This window comes from Cheilinus undulatus, linkage group 6, assembly GCF_018320785.1.
Source record: "Cheilinus undulatus linkage group 6, ASM1832078v1, whole genome shotgun sequence".
Lineage (NCBI taxonomy): Eukaryota > Metazoa > Chordata > Actinopteri > Labriformes > Labridae > Cheilinus > Cheilinus undulatus.
Genome location: NC_054870.1, coordinates 1,204,487 through 1,224,727, shown reverse-complemented (window position 1 = coordinate 1,224,727; position 20,241 = coordinate 1,204,487). Strand labels below are relative to the sequence as shown.

The 20,241-nt window shown below is 42.0% G+C and overlaps 1 protein-coding gene across 9 annotated transcripts in view; it reads right to left on the bottom strand.

Moving 5' to 3' along the window:
* Window positions 1–2,131: 2,131 nt before the first annotated feature.
* birc6 (baculoviral IAP repeat containing 6) overlaps window positions 2,132–20,241 on the bottom strand; it is a 195,757-nt gene continuing 177,647 nt past the window's right edge. For all 9 annotated transcript variants that reach the window (XM_041789459.1, XM_041789462.1, XM_041789463.1 and 6 more), the window contains exons 72-73: window positions 4,067–4,201; window positions 2,132–3,340 (exon numbers count right to left, since the gene is read on the bottom strand). In XM_041789459.1, the coding sequence (XP_041645393.1) occupies window positions 3,161–3,340; window positions 4,067–4,201 (315 nt within the window). In that variant the 3' untranslated portion in view covers window positions 2,132–3,160. The remainder of the gene's footprint in view (window positions 3,341–4,066; window positions 4,202–20,241) is intronic.

The window sequence follows — 20,241 nt, the reverse complement described above, 5'->3', positions numbered from 1 at the left end:
TGCCCTTGAAACAGTGTTTGAACAAGAAAACGCCCCCAAACACCAGTGAGACCAGTATGACCAGTGAGACCAACAAGATTATGGACTATGGAGAGGCCAGCCCAACTCTAGGACCATTATGCAGGAGAAAACACCAAAAATGCTGTTTCTGAGGAAAAACCAGGACATGCAGAGGAGCTGAGGACTGTAGTCCAGCAGTCCGGGTCTGGATTACCTGTTGACAGGGGCCACAGGCTGGTCCAACTCCATGCAGCACTGATGTGAAGCAGATCTCAGGTACAGAGGTGCTACAGCTAAACACTAGTCTGAATCCCAATTCTCCCCTTAACCCTCAATCTTAACCCTCAGTCTTAACCCTCAATCTTAACCCTCAATCTTAACCCTCAGTCTTAACCCTCAATCTTAACCCTCAATCTTAACCCTCAATCTTAACCCTCAATCTTAACCCTCAACCCTTAACCCTCAATCTTAACCCTCAACCTTTCCCCCTCAGTCTTAACCCTCAAGCCTTCACCCTCAGTCTTCACCCTCAATCCTTAACCATCAACCCTTCCCCCTCAGTCTTAACCCTCAATCTTAACCCTCAAGCCTTCACCCTCAATTTTAACTCTCAGTCTTAACCCTCAACCCTTCACCCTCAACCCTTCACCCTGTCTTAACCCTCAACCCTTCACCCTCAACCCTTCTCCCTCAGTCTTAACCCTCAGTCTTAACCCTCAACCCTTCACCCTCAATTTTAACTCTCAGTCTTAACCCTCAGTCTTAACCCTCAACCCTTCACCCTCAACCCTTCACCCTGTCTTAACCCTCAACCCTTCACCCTCAATCTTAACCCTCAATCTTAACCCTCAACCCTTCACCCTAAATCTTAACCCTCAATCTTAACCCTCAATCTTAACCCTTAACCCTTCACCCTCAGTCTCTAAATGCTGTTCCCGTGAAGTGCGAGGGCTGTCCCAATTCTCCTCAGAGTTTTGTTGAGGGGCGAGTTTGAGGGCGTTATCTCCCTCAGTTTTGAGCTGTTCCTGGACCTCACTTGGTTTTAAGGGTTATCAGTCAAAGAAGGATGGTGGCAAATGCGGGAAGAAATCGAGCTATTAATTTAAATTTCTTTGTTAATAGGGATCTAAAAATTATGAAAACCACTCCAACATCTTATTTTACTGTTATTTTATGGATTATTTGCCTTTTTGTAGTGTAACATTGTCTTTAATTTTTACGATCATAAGACGGTAACTGTGCTGTGGCGGCCAAGCCTACGAGTTACAGCTGGTGTTTGGCGTTAACTAATGGTCGTGTTATACGGTGACCTACAGCTGAACGTGTCCGTGGTTGTGGTGTTTATACATGTTATTTTGTTGAATATTAATATGCTCTCCTTCTTCTTCTGAATTGACAGACTACACAGTTTTGGCACATTACTGCCCTCTACAGTCTGTCATCGTAACTGCTATTAAGGGGTGTCCCATTTCTAAGCCACCAGATGGTCCTTACACTCGGTTTAGAGGGGTGAGTTAAGACTGAGGGGTAAGATTGAGGGTTAGGGGGAGAATTGGGATTCAGCCTGAGTTCAGTGATTCACAGCAAAGCCGGATGTTCAAGCATTTTCAGGTTCTACAGTAAATGTTTAAGTTTGTAAAGAAAAATGCTGACACTGCTAAATTTTTTTTTAACAGCCTAACATTCTTTTTCCTTCACTCTCGGTAAAGTCAGAACACAGTTGATCAATTCTTCTTCATGTTTTGGTTTGGAACAAAATGTGCAGAGTTCCCACTGGGATTAAAGCTACGATCAGGATTATGAGCTTTCCTCACGCTGCTCTTATTCTCAACATGAGTGTACATCAGAACTATACTGGTCTCTACACTGGTTTGATAAATGAGGGCCACAGAGTGTGGGTTTGATCGCTGGGATGAACTAATGTGGTTAAATGTTAGTAGACTATGCCATTCGCTCTAACGTTTGTTTCTCACTACATTTGAACTCATGCAGAGCTGGTGCAGCCATCACAGTTACTCCTCTCTCACTGAAACACCCATACACATTCCTTCTCTGTGTGCAGTGACAAAGCTGATGTGTTTAAATGCAGAAAAGAAGCATTCGCACAATCAATGCATACTTTCAAGCTCCATTTAATGTCCTAGCAAAAGGAGAATGTGACTGTTCTAAGGAGTGAGTAAAATAGAAAGTGCATTTTTGTTCACTTGAGTTCAACATAATAAAAAAGATCAAAAGCAGTTTCAATGTCAGACGGAGCAGAATCAGTAATTCTGTAGAAATAGCAAAGAAATCAGTAAAGGTACTCGGTTGGAGTATTTGGTGGTGTGGTGTAGATCAGAAGGCACATCACAGCTTTGTTTCTCACTGGGGATTGTTGCACACGCACAGAAAACACACATACACATGCACAAGCCTTCAAAATACATTTCCCATGAGGCTCTGACACACAGTCTTACGATCTACAGTCATGTCAATGGAAAAGAACGGTCATGGAGAAGTTCTGAGAGGCAACAAATGTTAATCCAGAGCATGATGCTTTTTAATTTGGAGCCTTTAAAAAGGATAACATAGCATTTAAGAACGTCCGTCTCAGTTTTTTATTTCAGTGGATATGATCCCAGGGCAAACAAATGAAGCATCGGCGACCAGAGGGGGGTTCATGTCTGATTCGGTCACCTGGCGTGTTTTATTTGAACAGTTTCCTTAAAGACTGACTGGTTTCTCCTTGGTTAGGTCTGTTCTCGCTCTAACAGTCCAAAAGAAAAAAAAGGAAATGAACATTCAGTAAACATTCTTTCTAAAGGTAGTTTCCCTTATATAATCTGTAATTTTCCTCTGCCATTATGTATACATAAACAAGTTTAATAACATACCAATCAGTGGTTATATCACAATTGGAAAAAGCACAAAATGTTTACACTCCTTTACAGGTAAAGAAAAGTTTTTGTTGACTGTTTTCTTTAAGGGCGTAGAATAGTTCAGAGTTCGTCTCGTCACCTTCTGCTTCCCCGCGTCCCCTCGTCTCTTATTCTGCTATTAGATCTTTACATACAAATATTGACAAAGTGGAGGCTTGTGCTCAAAGCCGTCGAGTCTTTACAGAGCAATAATCATAAAGAGAAGGGGGAGGGAGGTTTAGGGATGCTGGGGGGGGGGGGACTCATAGCTGGCCCTCGCTGCAGTGGCTGTCCTGACTGCCACCCGGCTTCTCTGCGTCCTGATTGGGCAGCTCTTTGAGGATGAGGGAGGCGCTCCTCTCAGAGAACTCGTCGCCGTCAGGCTCCAGACCCTCAGGGCATGGCAGCTTCAGGAGCTCCTCTCTGAGCTGAGCGGTGTGTCTCTGAGGAGAAAAGACAGACAGACCGACCGTCAGCTTTAAGATCCGTCCAACAGAGAGCGCACACATCGATAACAGAAACACGTTATGGCCACAATCAGGTCAGAGGTCATCATCAAACAGTCAGGAGTCTAGAAGTCATGGGAGCAGCTGAACAACAGTTCTCCTGGTCAGAGGATGTCGTTTAAAAAGTCCTATTTCTGATTAAACATTAACACCCTCTGAAAAAAACACCATCATCCTGTAATGTTGGAGTTTTATAGGCATCATTAGACCACTGTGTGAACCAGGGACATAAATGTATTTAATCTGAACAGACGGCTTCAGCTGTGACCAATAGGAGCATGGAAAAACCAAGAAAAACAGGGGGACTCGAGTTTCTCTGGTCTTCTGACTACTCAGAGGGATTTTTACAGTTCCCACTCACTCATTCACACAGCGATGACAGAGGAAAGTGTCTATCAATAACTAGTCTAATTAACCCCTTCAATCTTGCCTGGGACATTTAGATGTTTGACATGAATTTGGGACAGCGGTGTGTCAGCGCTGCAGCAGTCTGCTGTAAAAGTGAGAGGTGTACGACTCGATTGTTGAGGTAAATACCGTGCTGGGAGCTTCATTTAATTTATACAACTTTGATATTTACAGTTTTCACCCGTGAATCGGGGGAGGGCCGTCCTCAGAGAATACATTGCTGACTGTTGAGTATCTGGATAGATGGAGATTTACCTTCAGAGCAGCGGCATGATGGGACATGGTCCGGCCGACCCTCTTGTCACTGCTGTACTGCTGGATGTCGGCGATCCACTCCTCACACTGAGCCATGATCTCTGCTCTCTTCAGGTAGAAGTGTTTATGGATCACCTGGAGACAAAACACACAGCAGTAGTAAGACAGGGCAGACAGAGGAATAAACCTTTATACCAGAGTCCATCAGTATGAGGGGTTGGTGCCACAGAGTTTAACAGCTGCTGTGACTCTTTTCTTAAAAGCTTCCAACATTTTCTTCAAACTCTATTCAAACGCTCTGAATCTTCTGATAAAAATCAAACACTCACTGAAACAGCCTGATCTGTTTTTACATCATTACCACAGAAGAAAAACACAACATCACAGAACAGGAAACAGTTACATTTCACCAACTAATTATTCAAAGAAAAAAGCTTTAGCACAGGTCGACTGAAATCAGCGATCCAAAGACTCCCTCAGACAGCCTCCCTACTCCAACATTTACTCCACAGCGGAGCATCACTCAGACCATGAGCAGGTGGACTGGTCTAAGAGCAGGCGGACTGGTCTAAGAGCAGGCGGACTGGTCTAAGAGCAGGCGGACTGGTCTAAGAGCAGGCGGACTGGTCTAAGAGCAGGCGGACTGGTCTAAGAGCAGGCGGACTGGTCTAAGAGCAGCTCTGGACTGGTCTAAGAGCAGTTGGTATGGTCTAAGAGCAGCTCTGGACTGGTCTAAGAGCAGGTGGTATGGTCTAAGAGCAGGTGGACTGGTCTAAGAGCAGGCGGACTGGTCTAAGAGCAGTTGGTATGGTCTAAGAGCAGGTGGACTGGTCTAAGAGCAGGCGGACTGGTCTAAGAGCAGGCAGACTGGTCTAAGAGCAGCTCAGAACTGGTCTAAGAGCAGCTCAGAACTGGTCTAAGAGCAGCTCTGAACTGGTCTAAGAGCAGGCGGACTGGTCTAAGAGCAGCTCTGAACTGGTCTAAGAGCAGGCGGACTGGTCTAAGAGCAGCTCTGAACTGGTCTAAGAGCAGGCGGACTGGTCTAAGAGCAGGCAGACTGGTCTAAGAGCAGCTCTGAACTGGTCTAAGAGCAGGCGGACTGGTCTAAGAGCAGCTCTGAACTGGTCTCTTTTATCCCGTCATCAGCAGCAGGTATTTTCAGGTGTGACTCGTGTGGAGCCGGTCATCATCACAAGGGCACGTTGGCTTGACGCTAACATATAAGGGGTACTGCCATTACTGGTCTAAAAGATTTAGCATACCTTCACATTAATAAAATAGATAATTGAGTTAACATTTATGCAAATATTCACGTTAAAATACATTGTGTTTTAAGTAAAGTTGGCTCAAATGAATGCTTGTAAAGAAGTCATTTCATCCAGAAAGCCTGGGTCTGGCTCTATTTTGTGACGCAGCCTTTGGCTCCATGTTCTTCCACCTGATCAGCTGTTAGGGTCTGTGTCATCATCAGAGGCACCGACAACTAACCGAGGTTAAACTAAACTGAAAGGTGGGATTTGGACATGCTGTTTACTGTGGATACTAAGGCTGTTGGAACAAATTTCGAGGTTTGAATATAATTCCAATATTTATAAACTCAATATTTGAAAGCTGAAGTTGCTATTCGAGCATGTTTTTAAAATATTTTTGCTGTTCATAATCGTTCTCCAGTCTCTCCCGTCTCTTCTTGGCCTCTCTTTCACCCGTATGTAAGCCACATGACACGTGACATGATGAACAATAAAGTTTTTACACCAAAACACAGAGGCGCCAAAGGCTGCCTTTGGGGATGTTGGTGGTGCACACGCTTCGCCACATCAAGAGATGCTGATGTACGAGAGTAAAACGGTGCTGCCCGGCAGTAACCTGCTGTCGTGGTGGAAAACCTTCCATTTTCGTTGATTCAGAAAACGTGGATCGCCTCTTGTTTTGAGGTAAAAACATGTAGGGACAACATAGTACCAACATTTTCTTTATTTCATGTTCTAGTCATTATAAACATGATGTCATCACCGCTGTAAGCAGCGCAATTGAATTTATTTTGTTTGACATTTAATTTCTAACCCGTTTGTTCTTTGTAAAGTTGACCATCAGTATCAAAAACACCCGTTAAAGGCCTCTAAATGGTGCAGGTGGCTGCGCTAAAAAAGTACATAAAAATGAACATTAACTACTTTTGCTTTTAGCTCATTATTTCTTCTGTGATGTAATATTGGAGCGTCCTCTAGTGGACAAATGTGTAACTACACGGTAAGAACAACTGAGCATTTTACATATATTAGTAAAAACGAGCATAAATATTAGAATATAATTCGAAATCTGTAAAAAATAATAAATGAAAGCCCTAGTGGATACTTTATAATCCAGAGTTCACAGAGGAACAACTTCTGCAGATGAATCTGAGCCATAGAGAGTGGAGACTGGTGAGCAGCAGAGATCCTGACATAGCTGAGGGTGTACGGAGAGCTGCTGCTGTCATTAGTGGGACTTATCAACACTTCATGTCTGACGCAGGACAGCGGCTCACAGACGGATGCAGTCTGCATTCAGAGACCCCTGCTGGGTCTGACCGCTTTCATCAACTTTCCAAAAAAGGAAAAAACACCCCGACTGAAAGAGCTGACTGGAGAAATGCCATCTGAGGAAGTTTATGGCTGTGGCTTTGTCCCTCTAATAGCTGATACATAGACAAGCTTGGGTCTGACATACGTTCACTTTCTGAAAACAGTAGAAGTAAAAACTGAGCTGAAATAACTAACTCTAGTTTACATCGTTGTTTTTGTCTCTGTTGATGTGTTTAGATGAAAACAGCTGAGCAGCTACACAGAGGCTTTCTGTGCCTCAACAGCAGACATCTGAGCCAACATTTTTATGGTAAACTTGGTAAACTGGGCAGAGCTACAGTGATCTGTTCTGCTGTAAACGGTGAATGGACATCTGTCATCTGACTACTCAAAGAGCTATAACACTGCAGGTCTAACCTACTCATTCAGTCACTGATGGCAGAGGTTGCTATGGAGATGTAGCCATCAGTATTAGCCATTCCCATTCGTATGCTTCCAGACCCATTTCCACGCCACTAACACAGCAGTGGGAGCAGACTGGGGTTAAGTGGACACATCGACATGTGACTGCAGGAGGTGGGGATTGAACCCACAACCTTCTGATAGTGAGACTCTACCTACTGAACCACAGTCGCCCCCATGCTGTAAATCCAGGTGCTTTCAGACTGTCACAGTTCTGGTTCTGTTCAGGAGTCTCAGATCCTTGGCTTGGCTTGGCTTGGAAACCAGCCTACATTCACACCAGTTTAAGCAGAACCAGTGTGGGAGGACACGATGGACATGTATGAGCACGTCCAGCTCCACTTTTGTCCAAGTCCTTCCTGCTGCCCCGGTATTCCCTCTTCTGTTTCTTGAGTTAATTCATTATTGGGTCTGGTGTTCTGATGAACCCTGCCTTCACTATCTCTTCCACAAGTCTGGCGTATCACTTGCTCTTCCTTAGTCTACTTTCCAGCTTCACTTGGAATTCTGCCGATGCCCAGATCAAAACCAAACATTTTGTACCCCTTTCTACATTTTCTGCTCGTCTTCACAACCTAAAGTAAGATCCGTCCACTGATGATGTCACGGTTCCTAAGAAAGAAACGAGTAAAACAGCAACAACTAACAACAAAAACAGTGTAAACTATGAATTTCCCTTTGGGGATGAATAAAGTACAACTTTACTTTACTTACTTTAACTATTTTTGGTTCCAGCTGAGAACCAGTGTCTCAGGTTCAGAACCTATGTTTTCCCAGTTTGAACGTGCCAGCCGTTTCAAAACTAGGTTCAGGAACTGGAACCAGCACAGAGCCCTGCCAGGCTAAAGGCCTATCCCCGCCAGTATGACTTTAATGGGTGATGCACACTGAAAACACTGGAGGCTAATACCAAGTACCAAAAATACTAAACATCCCTTTAATCGGTTATTTTCTCCTCTCTGTGTTTTCTCTCTTATGGGATTGTCTCCTCATCAGTTTGTGCAACCAACCGAATAAAAATGAACATCTTTCATTCAAAACCTAAAAGTAAAACTGGTTAAAACACAAAGGTGACGGCTGAGATGACTAAGCATGAATCAGCATTTGGTTCAGAAAATGAGAGTTCGGGTTTGAGTATTTAAAAAACTATAATGATGCTTTTAAATGTTACCTATTCCTCAACAGGACCACTACTTCAAACTGAAGTGACACCCCTTTAAAAGGATCATTCACATTATAATCCCTTTAAACACCAATTGAGGAGCATGTATTCTTTAGGACCCTTACAGATAATCTAAGAGAGTAGGTGGTCTCATGTGTCAGCGTCTCTTTGAAGGCTCTGTTTACCCTCTACTATAAAAACCAGGCCACACGCAGCATCCAGATGAACAGTGGGACTGTTTATGACCATGAAGGGGGCTTCAGTCCTTCTCTGACATCATCTGAATAACCACGCTCAATGGCTGATGTCGATCATCTACACCCGCGTCCCCTGCTTTCCTGCCCCTGCGGTCGACTTCCTAGCAACAGTCACCAGGGCCGAGCCATCAGTATGCAGCGAGCGCCGCTGGCTGCTGGTGGAGGGAGTGGATTAGTTATTATGGTAGCTGCTGATTTGCTGTTTACCAAGAGAGGAGAGGCAAAGAGGCAGCAGAAAGGGTTTGGGGACCACTTTAATCCCTCTCTGCCTTCTCCATCTCCCTACGCTCTCTTCATCTTTGCCGCTACTTTCAATCTCTTCCTCCATGTTTTGTCTCACTGACCCCCCCCCCACCTGCTTAAGTTAAGATGGAAGAAGATCTGAGCGCAGGGGGAACGGTTCAAGGTCACAGGTGTGCGGTAAACACGGTGCAATCAGCCGCTGCTCAAACAAGTTACAGGAATCAGGAGACGAGGGCGAACACGTCCAAGGATCAGACAATGACAGAAGCACATGTCTGACATTCATGTGGAAGTGTCTCATGTATGTGCTGGTTTAAAGGGTCGATTTCCCAAAGGGCTTCCTGTGGCGAGGACCAGCAGCTCTTTAACTTTTGGCATTTGAACGTGGCCATCGATCAGAGCGCAGGAAGGAAGGAGCTCTCTATGCAAACTACCTCTGATCATCAAGCAAACGTTGGATTAGAGCTTCCTGACAAATGACCTTTCTCAAACCCTCGCCAGTATCTACACACAGACAGATAAACGCAGGTATGGGGAGTAATGTACACAGAGTACATGAAGCTCATGTATGTGCAGTCAGAGATGCAGTCCTCTGATGGAGAGCCCCGGCTGCCAGATAAACTCAGTGACCTTTGAGGTAATGCCGTCCACTCATTATTCCACGGGGCGCAGGCGTGAGCAGAAAGAGCCCAGGAACGAGTCTGTGTAAACGCTCAACACTCCAAGGGTCAAGGGCAAAAGTGAATCATGCAGCCACTGGAAAGTTCCTTATTCTCAGTGTTCCATCAGTAGTACGCCAAAGCCCCAGGTAGCAGCCCTACTAACCCTGACCACAGCGCGGAGCCGGTCCCACAGCGAAGGAGTTTCTGCTCCAGTACCACAGCACAGAGCCAAGGCGCCTCATTCACATATTTCATAGGGAGAGTTTGTCTTTTTGCTGGTTGGTTCATTCACCAACAACCTGAGTCTCCACGTTCAAAACTCAAAGTCTCACAAAGTCCAACATGACTATAAGGTAAACAGTGTAAATCTAACCATTAGCTACCAGCTACATCCACTGAGGTAGCTCCCTCCCATGTCAGTTTCGGATATTTGACATGAAACGCTTCATCACAGCTCGTACTGTTGCCTGGCCGTTCATTTCTGATGTCCAACCACCTTCATGCTTCATGTTTACCACTGTCTCCATGGCTGTGTTTGCTGTGCTTCCTCTTTCAGTCAGCTTGCTTCTGTTTGGCGATCGTTTTGTTCCACATAACAGTCCACAGAGAGCCTGCTCAGCTGTCCTTGCTGTTTAACCCACACAGAAGGATTTATGATTTCAAATGTTGAACGTATTTAACCCCTCAAAAATCTGTGGGTCCACCGGCAGATTTTTTTAAACTAGTAAGTTGTTTCGAAAATGACTGTTGATAAAAATATCCCAGAAAGCTCTGATGATTCTGACCATGTTAACCCTTCCAGGATAAACCCACCACGGCTGCAGACCGTCACCATTAGACGCTCTCCTGTACTCTGATCACAGTATTTTATCAGAAACAGTCCTGCTGCATCAGAAAGAGTCCAACAGTTTAAATCCAGTCAGATACTTAGACTAAAAACAGGATTGCACCCAAAAATCCATGGACTGGTTTGAAATAATCTCAAATATGTCATTGTGGTTCTAAATAGTCCACTGTATTTGCTGTAATAATGATTTTTTTCTGGGCAATTATTAGCACTGCTATACTGAAAAATGTCTGCCAACCTGGATCCTTTTTGGAGCCTCCAGTCTGAAAACTTTTCCTCATAAAAACCTTTAAAAGCTGACTTGTTTGTGCTTGTACTCCAGAAGGTTCAAAATTCCACCCTCTAATGGGTAATCCTAGGTGTTTCTGACTAATTTTACTTGGAATTCTACAGGTTCGTTAATTACGACCTTTGGTTAAAGCGCCTACGATCATCCTGCGATCAGGCTGGAGAGGGAAGAAGTCTCTCTAGACAAATCACAGCAAAGGAACATATTCCAAAATGTCTAGAATCATCCAATAATCAAGCCTTTGCTGACTTTGGCATGAGAGAGTGGCCAACTCAGGCCAACTTTGACATGATTATCTAGTAGTGTGTGCCCGGCTTTACCAGCTTACAGCAGAGCTAAACCATAGCTATCGCCTCATCTCCTCTAATGATGCCGACAGGTCACTAGATTTTTATGAGCAAATGTTTTAGATTGGAGCTTTGCAGGATGGATCTGCTTACTGAAACAATCTGGCCAACAGCATTGCAAGGTTTGGAGCCAGCTGCTTCAGTTCATTTAGTTCAGTTCACATGTTTTTCCACCCGATCCCAAATGTCTGTTGGGGTACAGGAAGAGGGGGACAAAAAGACGACACCTGAGTGTGGCCGCTTGTGCCACTAGAGTACCAACATCCATCCATTCATCCCCTGTATCGTCTATCCCACCCAGGATGGTTTGGGGCTGCAGTCGATCTCAGCTGTCTTTGTGTGAAACGCTGGGTACACCCTGGACATGCCGCCAGCCAATCACAGAGCTGACAAACAAGCACTTAAACTCACATCCATGGGCAATTTAGCCACCAATTAATCTACCTTTGCCCTGTCTGACCAGAACTCAAACCAGGAACTTTCTCGCTATGAGGCGACACCGCTAACCACTAAATCTCTGTACAGTCCCAGACTATCATCAAATAATCTTTTCAGAGCCATATCTCGTCTGGTTGTTGTGTGAGTGTTACTATTCCACGCTGAAAGCAGTGGATGGGAAGTATCTGGTGTGACAGTCACAACTGTTTCCGCACACATTCACTTCAGAGATAAATGTGAGCCCGATCAGCGGCAATATCCTCTCTACAGCCGTGAAAGGTTCACTGAGTGCAGCTTTCAACCCGCATGAGCGCGGCCTCCAGCCGTCAGCTCAACAATATATGGAAGCAGATTTAACCTCCACTTCTACCAGCACACCATAATCTGTTCTGTGACCCCCTTTCCCTCCAGCTATGAATCAGATGCTCTGCTCCATGACTTTGACCCTCACCTTACGGGACGGAACCACAAAGAGCTGCTGCTATTTCCCAGAGATGATGTGGTGCTAGTTAAGGGGGTCACCTGTCACTGCTGTAAAGACCTGTTTTACTCTCAGTGCAGATGTAAACATGCCTACAGCCTGCTAACACCAGGCACTCAGTGAAGTCCTCACTAACATTAAACATGCACATTTACAAGCTCACTCTGGTCCGGTCTCCCTCTCACACTGAAATACGAACACACAATGATCCATATTTTAACATGCAACCAATTGTCCTTAATTCCACCTGACAATCTACTGCTGCATTATTCAGGCCTGTGCTCCATTCTCCAGCTCCCCCTCTTTAAATAGCTTGTGGTTACAATGAATTTTGCACACACGTACCAAAAATAAAGTTTCGTTCATGCAATTGGAGCCCACTAATCCAGTGTTCAGGTTAGTTTACAAGGGCTGAATGGACCTGTACTGTGGGTTCATCTTAAACGGAACGTAGATCAACCAGTAAATCGAGAGCTTCGCCTTTTGACTCAGCTCTTTCTTCACCATGACAGACCGATGCAGAGACCGCATCACTGCCGACGCCACACCGATCCGCCTGTCGATCTCCTGCTCCATTCTTTCCTCACTCATGAACAAGACCCCGAGATACTTGAACTCCTCCACTTGGGGCAGGATCTGAGGTCTCTGTCTGGAGCATAAAAAACAGAAATGGATCTTAGCTCAAAACAATCCTAACCCTAGCAGAGATCGCTGGAGGCTAAAGTTTTATTACCCCCTAACATTTCTACATTGGATGCAACAAACTCAACTTGGGGTCTTATTAGAGGTCAGTTTTAGAGCTTTCAGTATTTTCAAGATTTACCTGAGCACTCTAAGCAGACTCATTTAACATGGACTGAGGAAACATGGAAAACTGTTCTGTGGTATGAGGAAACCACAGACGCCGTGTCCTGTGGACTAAAGAGGAGAGGGAGCATCCAGCTTGTTCTCCTGGCTCAGGTCTAAAGCCTGCATCTCTGATGGTATGGGGTTGCATTAGTGCCTATGGCGTGGGCAGCTCTAACATCTGGAAAGGAACTATCAATGCTGAAAAGCAGAGAGAGCTTTTAGAGCAACATATGCTCCCATCCAGACAACGTCTCTGTCAGGGAAGGCTGCCACTATTTCAGCAAGACCATGCTAAACCACAGACCACATCCATCACAACAGCATGGCTTCACAGGAGAAGAGTCCAGGTCCTGAACTGGTCTGCCTGCAGTCCAGACCTTTCACCAACAGAAAACATTTGGAGCATCAGAAAAGGAAAAAAACCCAGGAACAACAACTGGTCTCCTCGTTTACAGACTTTTTGTTTACACAGTGGTAACACGGCCCTGTCCCTGCTTTTTTAGATATGCTGCTGCCATCTAATTGAAAATGAGCTAATATTTTTCCTGACATACCATGACAACATGAGGACATTTATACTCTGAGCTCAGCTCAATGACGTGGGCCTGCTGATATGGCAGCTTTTTAAGAAGCTGTACAGCAGACAGTGCCTGGTTCTCATGGAGGACCTCCTCTGAGGCAGGCTCAGAGCTGCTCTGTTGATTTTCAGTTGATTTTGAAGACACTAGTGAAGATGTGGAGGAACAATGGCAGGAAACCATACATGTAACCTGTACTCTGTACATTTAGAAGGGTCACTGAGAGGACGTCTCATGAAACTGCCACATTCCTGTGTCAACACTGAAAGTGCTAAAGACGCTGCTCTGAGAAGAGTGACAGGATGTGCTTAGGCAAGTGAAAGACCTGACAGCGTCAGTCTCAAGTCGTTTCAGCTGCAGCAGGAGCTAAACAACGTCAGCAGACACGGCTGCATCTTCAGCATTGAGGAACGCAGATGTAAGCTGAAATACTTCATGCCCAACAAGCCACAGATACAGTCTACAGTACCATGGTGTAACTGAGCTGCTTCACAGATTCAGTCTTCTTTCTCTGAAGTCTTGCCTCAATGTTTGGCCCAAACATGCCTTAACGTTCTGCACATTACTGTATATACTTAAAATTTTTATATCACATCCTAATCGTTCAGATATTTCTCTTTTTACAACAAACACTCTTAACTTTCCTTATATAAAATGTGAACTGCAGAGATTACTACAGGAAATAAACCCACAGGAGAATTTATTGAAGACTTGTATCCAGTGAGGAACCTGCTTGTTCCACCATCCAGAAAGGATTCCAAGCACTGGTATGAACCCTGCAATCACTACTGCCACAGTGCTCACAAAGACCTGGGCCACGACAGCACAGACTGGACGCAGAAGTCTTAACCAGGCTCACATTTTCACTGATGCTGTGCTCATCATGCTTCATGGGCGATCTGTCGTGATTGGAAAGTCTTCTGCTTTCTTGACACCCTCATCCCAGCTCTGAATGCACGGCTGATTCTAAAGCTGTCACTTGATAAATGAATGTAAATGCTTCATGTTAAGCATCATGATGGATCTGTTTTTTCCCCCAATTCCATGGGTGCTTCAAAAAAATACATATTCTACGTTTTAGGCCATGAACAATGGTTTGTGGCTATAAACAAGGGCTGAACGATTGAGGAAAAAAAATCTGATTGCGATTTTTCTACCCAGTATTGCAATTGTGCATTTTAAATGTGATTATTTCTTGAGTTCCTCATCTTAAGTATTTTTCAATGAACAAACAATACATCATTCTATATTACAATGAACACAATATTAGACTAAACAAGGACTGAACAAGTTTGAAAAATCCCTAATTGTGATGATTTTGACTTGTATTGTAAACTGGAGATGAATGTTGTATTGTCATTCTCATATCTAATAAGAAAAAAAATCATAAAAATGAAGGGAGTAAGATTATTTGTAGACCATTAGAAAGAGGCTCTGGAATGATTGCATAATTATGTAATACACAATGTCTCTGCTGCAAGAAAAAGTTTTAAACGAGTATTTTGACCTAAATTTCAGGTTAAAGAAATATTGCACCTTCTGCACTGGAAAACTGCAGCCGGCCAAATTGTGATTTACTCTAATTTTGGATCAATTTCTAGTGTAAACACTCCTAACCTGACATGATCTCAGCCAGTGTTCATGCATTAGAGAAATTACTGGATGAAATGAGAGCCTCAGCCTTGGACTGTATTCAGTGGTGGAGTTGAGCTTGTCAGGGATGGCTAGTTTAGTTTTCAGCCAACAGTCCATGTTTGCTTCAGCAAAGCTCTGTGCGGACTAAAGGCGGGTGTGGGGGAAAGCACATGGGAATATCTCACCAGGCTTAATTGAATTTCTGTGTGCGTATGTGTGAGATTGCTCAGCCATGTGGCATCGCCAAGTCTTACTATGTTCCTGCAATATCTCTCAGTCCAGCGGTCCATTTCACCGGCTGACTGGTGATGTCATGAACCCTGTTTCTTTCCCCCTAATCCCAGCATCGCCTGCCGAGCAAGGGCAAGAGGAAATTACAATATCTCACCTTCGATGTCCACAGAAATACAAGCAGCACTGGATGAGGATGGGTGGAGGGAAATGTACCTCAAAATAAATAAATGAATAAATAAAAAGCACATGAGGAAAAAAGAAAAGCATCTGAAAAGCTACAGTTGTGCTCATTTCCACCCAGTTTCTCATGAACACTGCTGATGTTATTCTGACCAGAGAAATGGCAAATGTTCCTCACAACCACAAGCATCAGGTTAATTTTTGATTTCCTGCAGGTGTTCCTTTATTTTATCTATCATTATGTGTGACAAGATTCACAAGAGGTATTTTCAAGCAATTCCAGCTGCTCTGGAGGTAGAATAAAAGGTTGTTTATAAGCTTGGGAACATTCGGGAGTTCAACTGATCAACATTAAAGATCTAGTCTGTTTAAACAAGATAAATACTGAAGATCATGGATTGGGTTGGGACCCATCTAAAACAGGGAAATGCAGAGAATTTCAGAGGTCACCTCACTACCTGTCATCCTTTGGTCCTAGCACAGCTGGCCTTGCTACAACAGGGACAGTTTAGCAGTGACCCCTGAGAGAGCCTTTGTGGGCGGGTAAATGTTTTAGAGGGGAGTGGCTGAAAAGTGTGCCGTCCAATCTGGGTTGGAAATGAGCATCAGCCACCTGCTAAATATGGGTGTTTCCATGCTGTGAATCTGCTTCATCTAAATGCAAAGCATGCAGGAAAATAGCAGTGGCATAACAGAGTGACTGTGTTTGATACATCATGAACTGAATCCTGGTCCACTTTATTCACGAGCAGCCAGGTGAGTCTACGTGTAACCGCAGGGCTCCAGCTCCAGTTGCTGAAGATGGTGTCAGTGTTTACAATCCTACTACAAGCTGGAAAGACTTGGTGTAACTTAAACCTAGAACAGCACCGACTAGAAGCTCCATTTCTACCAGTCCTCTGCTGAGGATGTGTTCAAACAGACATACTGCTCAGATATGATCCAAGAAACAGGCTGCAGCTCTGACTAGTGGTCAAAGGGCCCGCTGTAAATACTCTAAATACAGTGTTATACTGTGTAGATACTGTGTAATACTGTAAATACTCTAAATACTAGGGGTGGGACAAAAAATCGATACACTGAAATATCGCGATACTTCCTGGCGCGATATTGTATCGATATTTTAAAATGCAGTATCGATATCTAATTAATTAGCTAATCATTCACTTTGTTGGTGCAGTAGTTTGTGGTGTAATTTCACCCCCTGACCGCTAGTTGGCGGCAGGCATCGCCAGCTGGCAGTTGACTCTTGCCTCTTCTCTCTTGAGACAACGAGATCACACGAGACTTCCGGTCTGTGTGAGCCAGTTGCTTGTACCTACCCAGCAGAGCGACTTCTGCTGCATTCATAGTGGATGTGTAGACTTATTTTGGCCTCCAAAACATTAAAGACAGCACAAACTTAGACAGGAGTTAGACAGTTGTTTGCAAGATATGCCACGCCAGAGTAAAATACTCAGACAACACGACGAATCTAGCGCTACAGCTAACGGCTAATGTCAACAATCAAGCCCGTTGAAGCTACCGCTGGTCTCTACTCATGCAACCATAATCACAGTCGTTTTATCTGTAAGGACCTGTCCTGTGTAGTGTCGTTAAGAATGACGGCTTCGGTAACACCAGAAAGAAATACTGGCCTGTCACGTCATGCCCTCCGCAAAACACAGTCCATCAGTCTGAAAGCTGGACGTGACGATCAGCTCGTCTCCCATAGTCTCCCTCCACAAACACATTATGTGATGACATAAAAAACTGATAAAGTATGAAATATAAAGGATTGGAGTACATTCACTCTATAATAATTTATTCCCCTTTTCTTAATAAAATAATCACGGCAGCATTTTAATTCAGTGCAACAAATGGGGAAAATCCTCATCTTCAGATTGAACAAAGATAGGTAAAATGCGAGATGATGCAGGACTATATATTTTTTAAATAGCTTAATTCTACATTGTTAAATTCGATATTAACTTAAAATTACATAATAAGTTATACATATATATACTACACACATATGTATAGACTTTATGCACTTCATATTCAGTATTTAGCTCAGTCTGTGTCAAATTCTGTGAAATTGATACTAAATTGTTGTGAATAAACTGAGAAATCCTGCACTTGACCATTTTATAACTATTTTGTATTCTCTAGATGTATGGTTATTCACATGTGATGTGTATTTTTCCTGATATAGTCTGTAGGCATCATTATCATTCATCTTTTTCACTGGTGTTTAAAAAGCTAACTAAAGAGTGCAAAAATCGGCAATATCGTAGAATCGCAATTTAAATCGAATCGGCACCTAAAAAAAATCATAAAAAAATCGAATCGGGAGAAAAGTGAATCGTCCCAGCCCTACTAAATACAGTGTAATACTGTAAATACAGTGTAATACAGTGTGATACTGTAAATACAGTGTAATACAGTGTGATACTGTAAATACAGTGTAATACAGTGTAATACTGTGTAATACTGTAAATACAGTGTAATACTGTGTGATACTGTAAATACAGTGTAATACAGTGTAATACAGTGTAATACAGTGTAATACAGTGTGATACTGTGTAATACTGTAAATACAGTGTAATACAGTGTAATACAGTGTAATACAGTGTAATACAGTGTGATACTGTGTGATACTGTAAATACAGTGTAATACAGTGTAATACAGTGTAATACAGTGTAATACTGTGTGATACTGTAAATACAGTGTAATACAGTGTAATACAGTGTAATACAGTGTGATACTGTGTGATACTGTAAATACAGTGTAATACAGTGTAATACAGTGTAATACAGTGTAATACTGTGTGATACTGTAAATACAGTGTAATACAGTGTAATACAGTGTAATACAGTGTAATACTGTGTGATACTGTAAATACAGTGTAATACAGTGTAATACAGTGTAATACAGTGTGATACTGTGTAATACTGTAAATACAGTGTAATACTGTGTAATACTGTAAATACAGTGTAATACAGTGTAATACTGTAAATACAGTGCAATACAGTGTAATACAGTGTAATACAGTGTAATACTGTGTAATACTGTAAATACAGTGCAATACAGTGTAATACAGTGTAATACTGTGTGATACTGTAAATACAGTGTAATACAGTGTAATACAGTGTAATACTGTGTGATACTGTAAATACAGTGTAATACAGTGTAATACTGTAAATACAGTGCAATACAGTGTAATACAGTGTAATACAGTGTAATACTGTAAATACAGTGTAATACAGTGTAATACTGTGTAATACTGTAAATACAGTGTAATACAGTGTAATACTGTAAATACAGTGCAATACAGTGTAATACAGTGTAATACAGTGTAATACTGTGTGATACTGTAAATACAGTGTAATACAGTGTAATACTGTAAATACAGTGCAATACAGTGTAATACAGTGTAATACAGTGTAATACTGTGTAATACTGTAAATACAGTGTAATACAGTGTAATACTGTGTAATACTGTAAATACAGTGTAATACAGTGTAATACTGTGTAATACTGTAAATACAGTGTAATACAGTGTAATACTGTGTAATACTGTAAATACAGTGTAATACAGTGTAATACTGTGTAATACTGTAAATACAGTGCAATACAGTGTAATACAGTGTAATACAGTGTAATACTGTGTGATACTGTAAATACAGTGTAATACAGTGTAATACTGTGTAATACTGTAAATACAGTGTAATACAGTGTAATACTGTAAATACTGTAAATACAGTGCAATACAGTGTAATACAGTGTAATACAGTGTAATACTGTGTGATACTGTAAATACAGTGTAATACAGTGTAATACTGTGTGATACTGTAAATACAGTGTAATACAGTGTAATACTGTGTAATACTGTAAATACAGTGTAATACAGTGTAATACTGTGTAATACTGTAAATACAGTGTAATACAGTGTAATACAGTGTAATACTGTGTGATACTGTAAATACAGTGTAATACAGTGTAATACTGTGTAATACTGTAAATACAGTGTAATACAGTGTAATACTGTGTAATACTGTAAATACAGTGTAATACAGTGTAATACAGTGTAATACTGTGTGATACTGTAAATACAGTGTAATACAGTGTAATACTGTAAATACAGTGCAATACAGTGTAATACAGTGTAATACAGTGTAATACTGTGTAATACTGTAAATACAGTGTAATACAGTGTAATACTGTGTAATACTGTAAATACAGTGTAATACAGTGTAATACTGTAAATACAGTGCAATACAGTGTAATACAGTGTAATACAGTGTAATACTGTAAATACAGTGTAATACAGTGTAATACTGTGTAATACTGTAAATACAGTGTAATACAGTGTAATACTGTGTAATACTGTAAATACAGTGTAATACAGTGTAATACTGTGTAATACTGTAAATACAGTGCAATACAGTGTAATACAGTGTAATACAGTGTAATACTGTGTGATACTGTAAATACAGTGTAATACAGTGTAATACTGTGTAATACTGTAAATACAGTGTAATACAGTGTAATACTGTAAATACTGTAAATACAGTGCAATACAGTGTAATACTGTGTAATACTGTAAATACAGTGCAATACAGTGTAATACAGTGTAATACAGTGTAATACTGTGTGATACTGTAAATACAGTGTAATACAGTGTAATACTGTGTAATACTGTAAATACAGTGTAATACAGTGTAATACAGTGTAATACTGTGTAATACTGTAAATACAGTGCAATACAGTGTAATACAGTGTAATACAGTGTAATACAGTGTAATACTGTGTAATACTGTAAATACAGTGTAATACAGTGTAAAACTGTTAATACAGTGTAATACAGTGTAATACTGTAAATACAGTGTAATACAGTGTAATACTGTGTAATACTGTAAATACAGTGTAATACAGTGTAATACTGTGTAATACTGTAAATACAG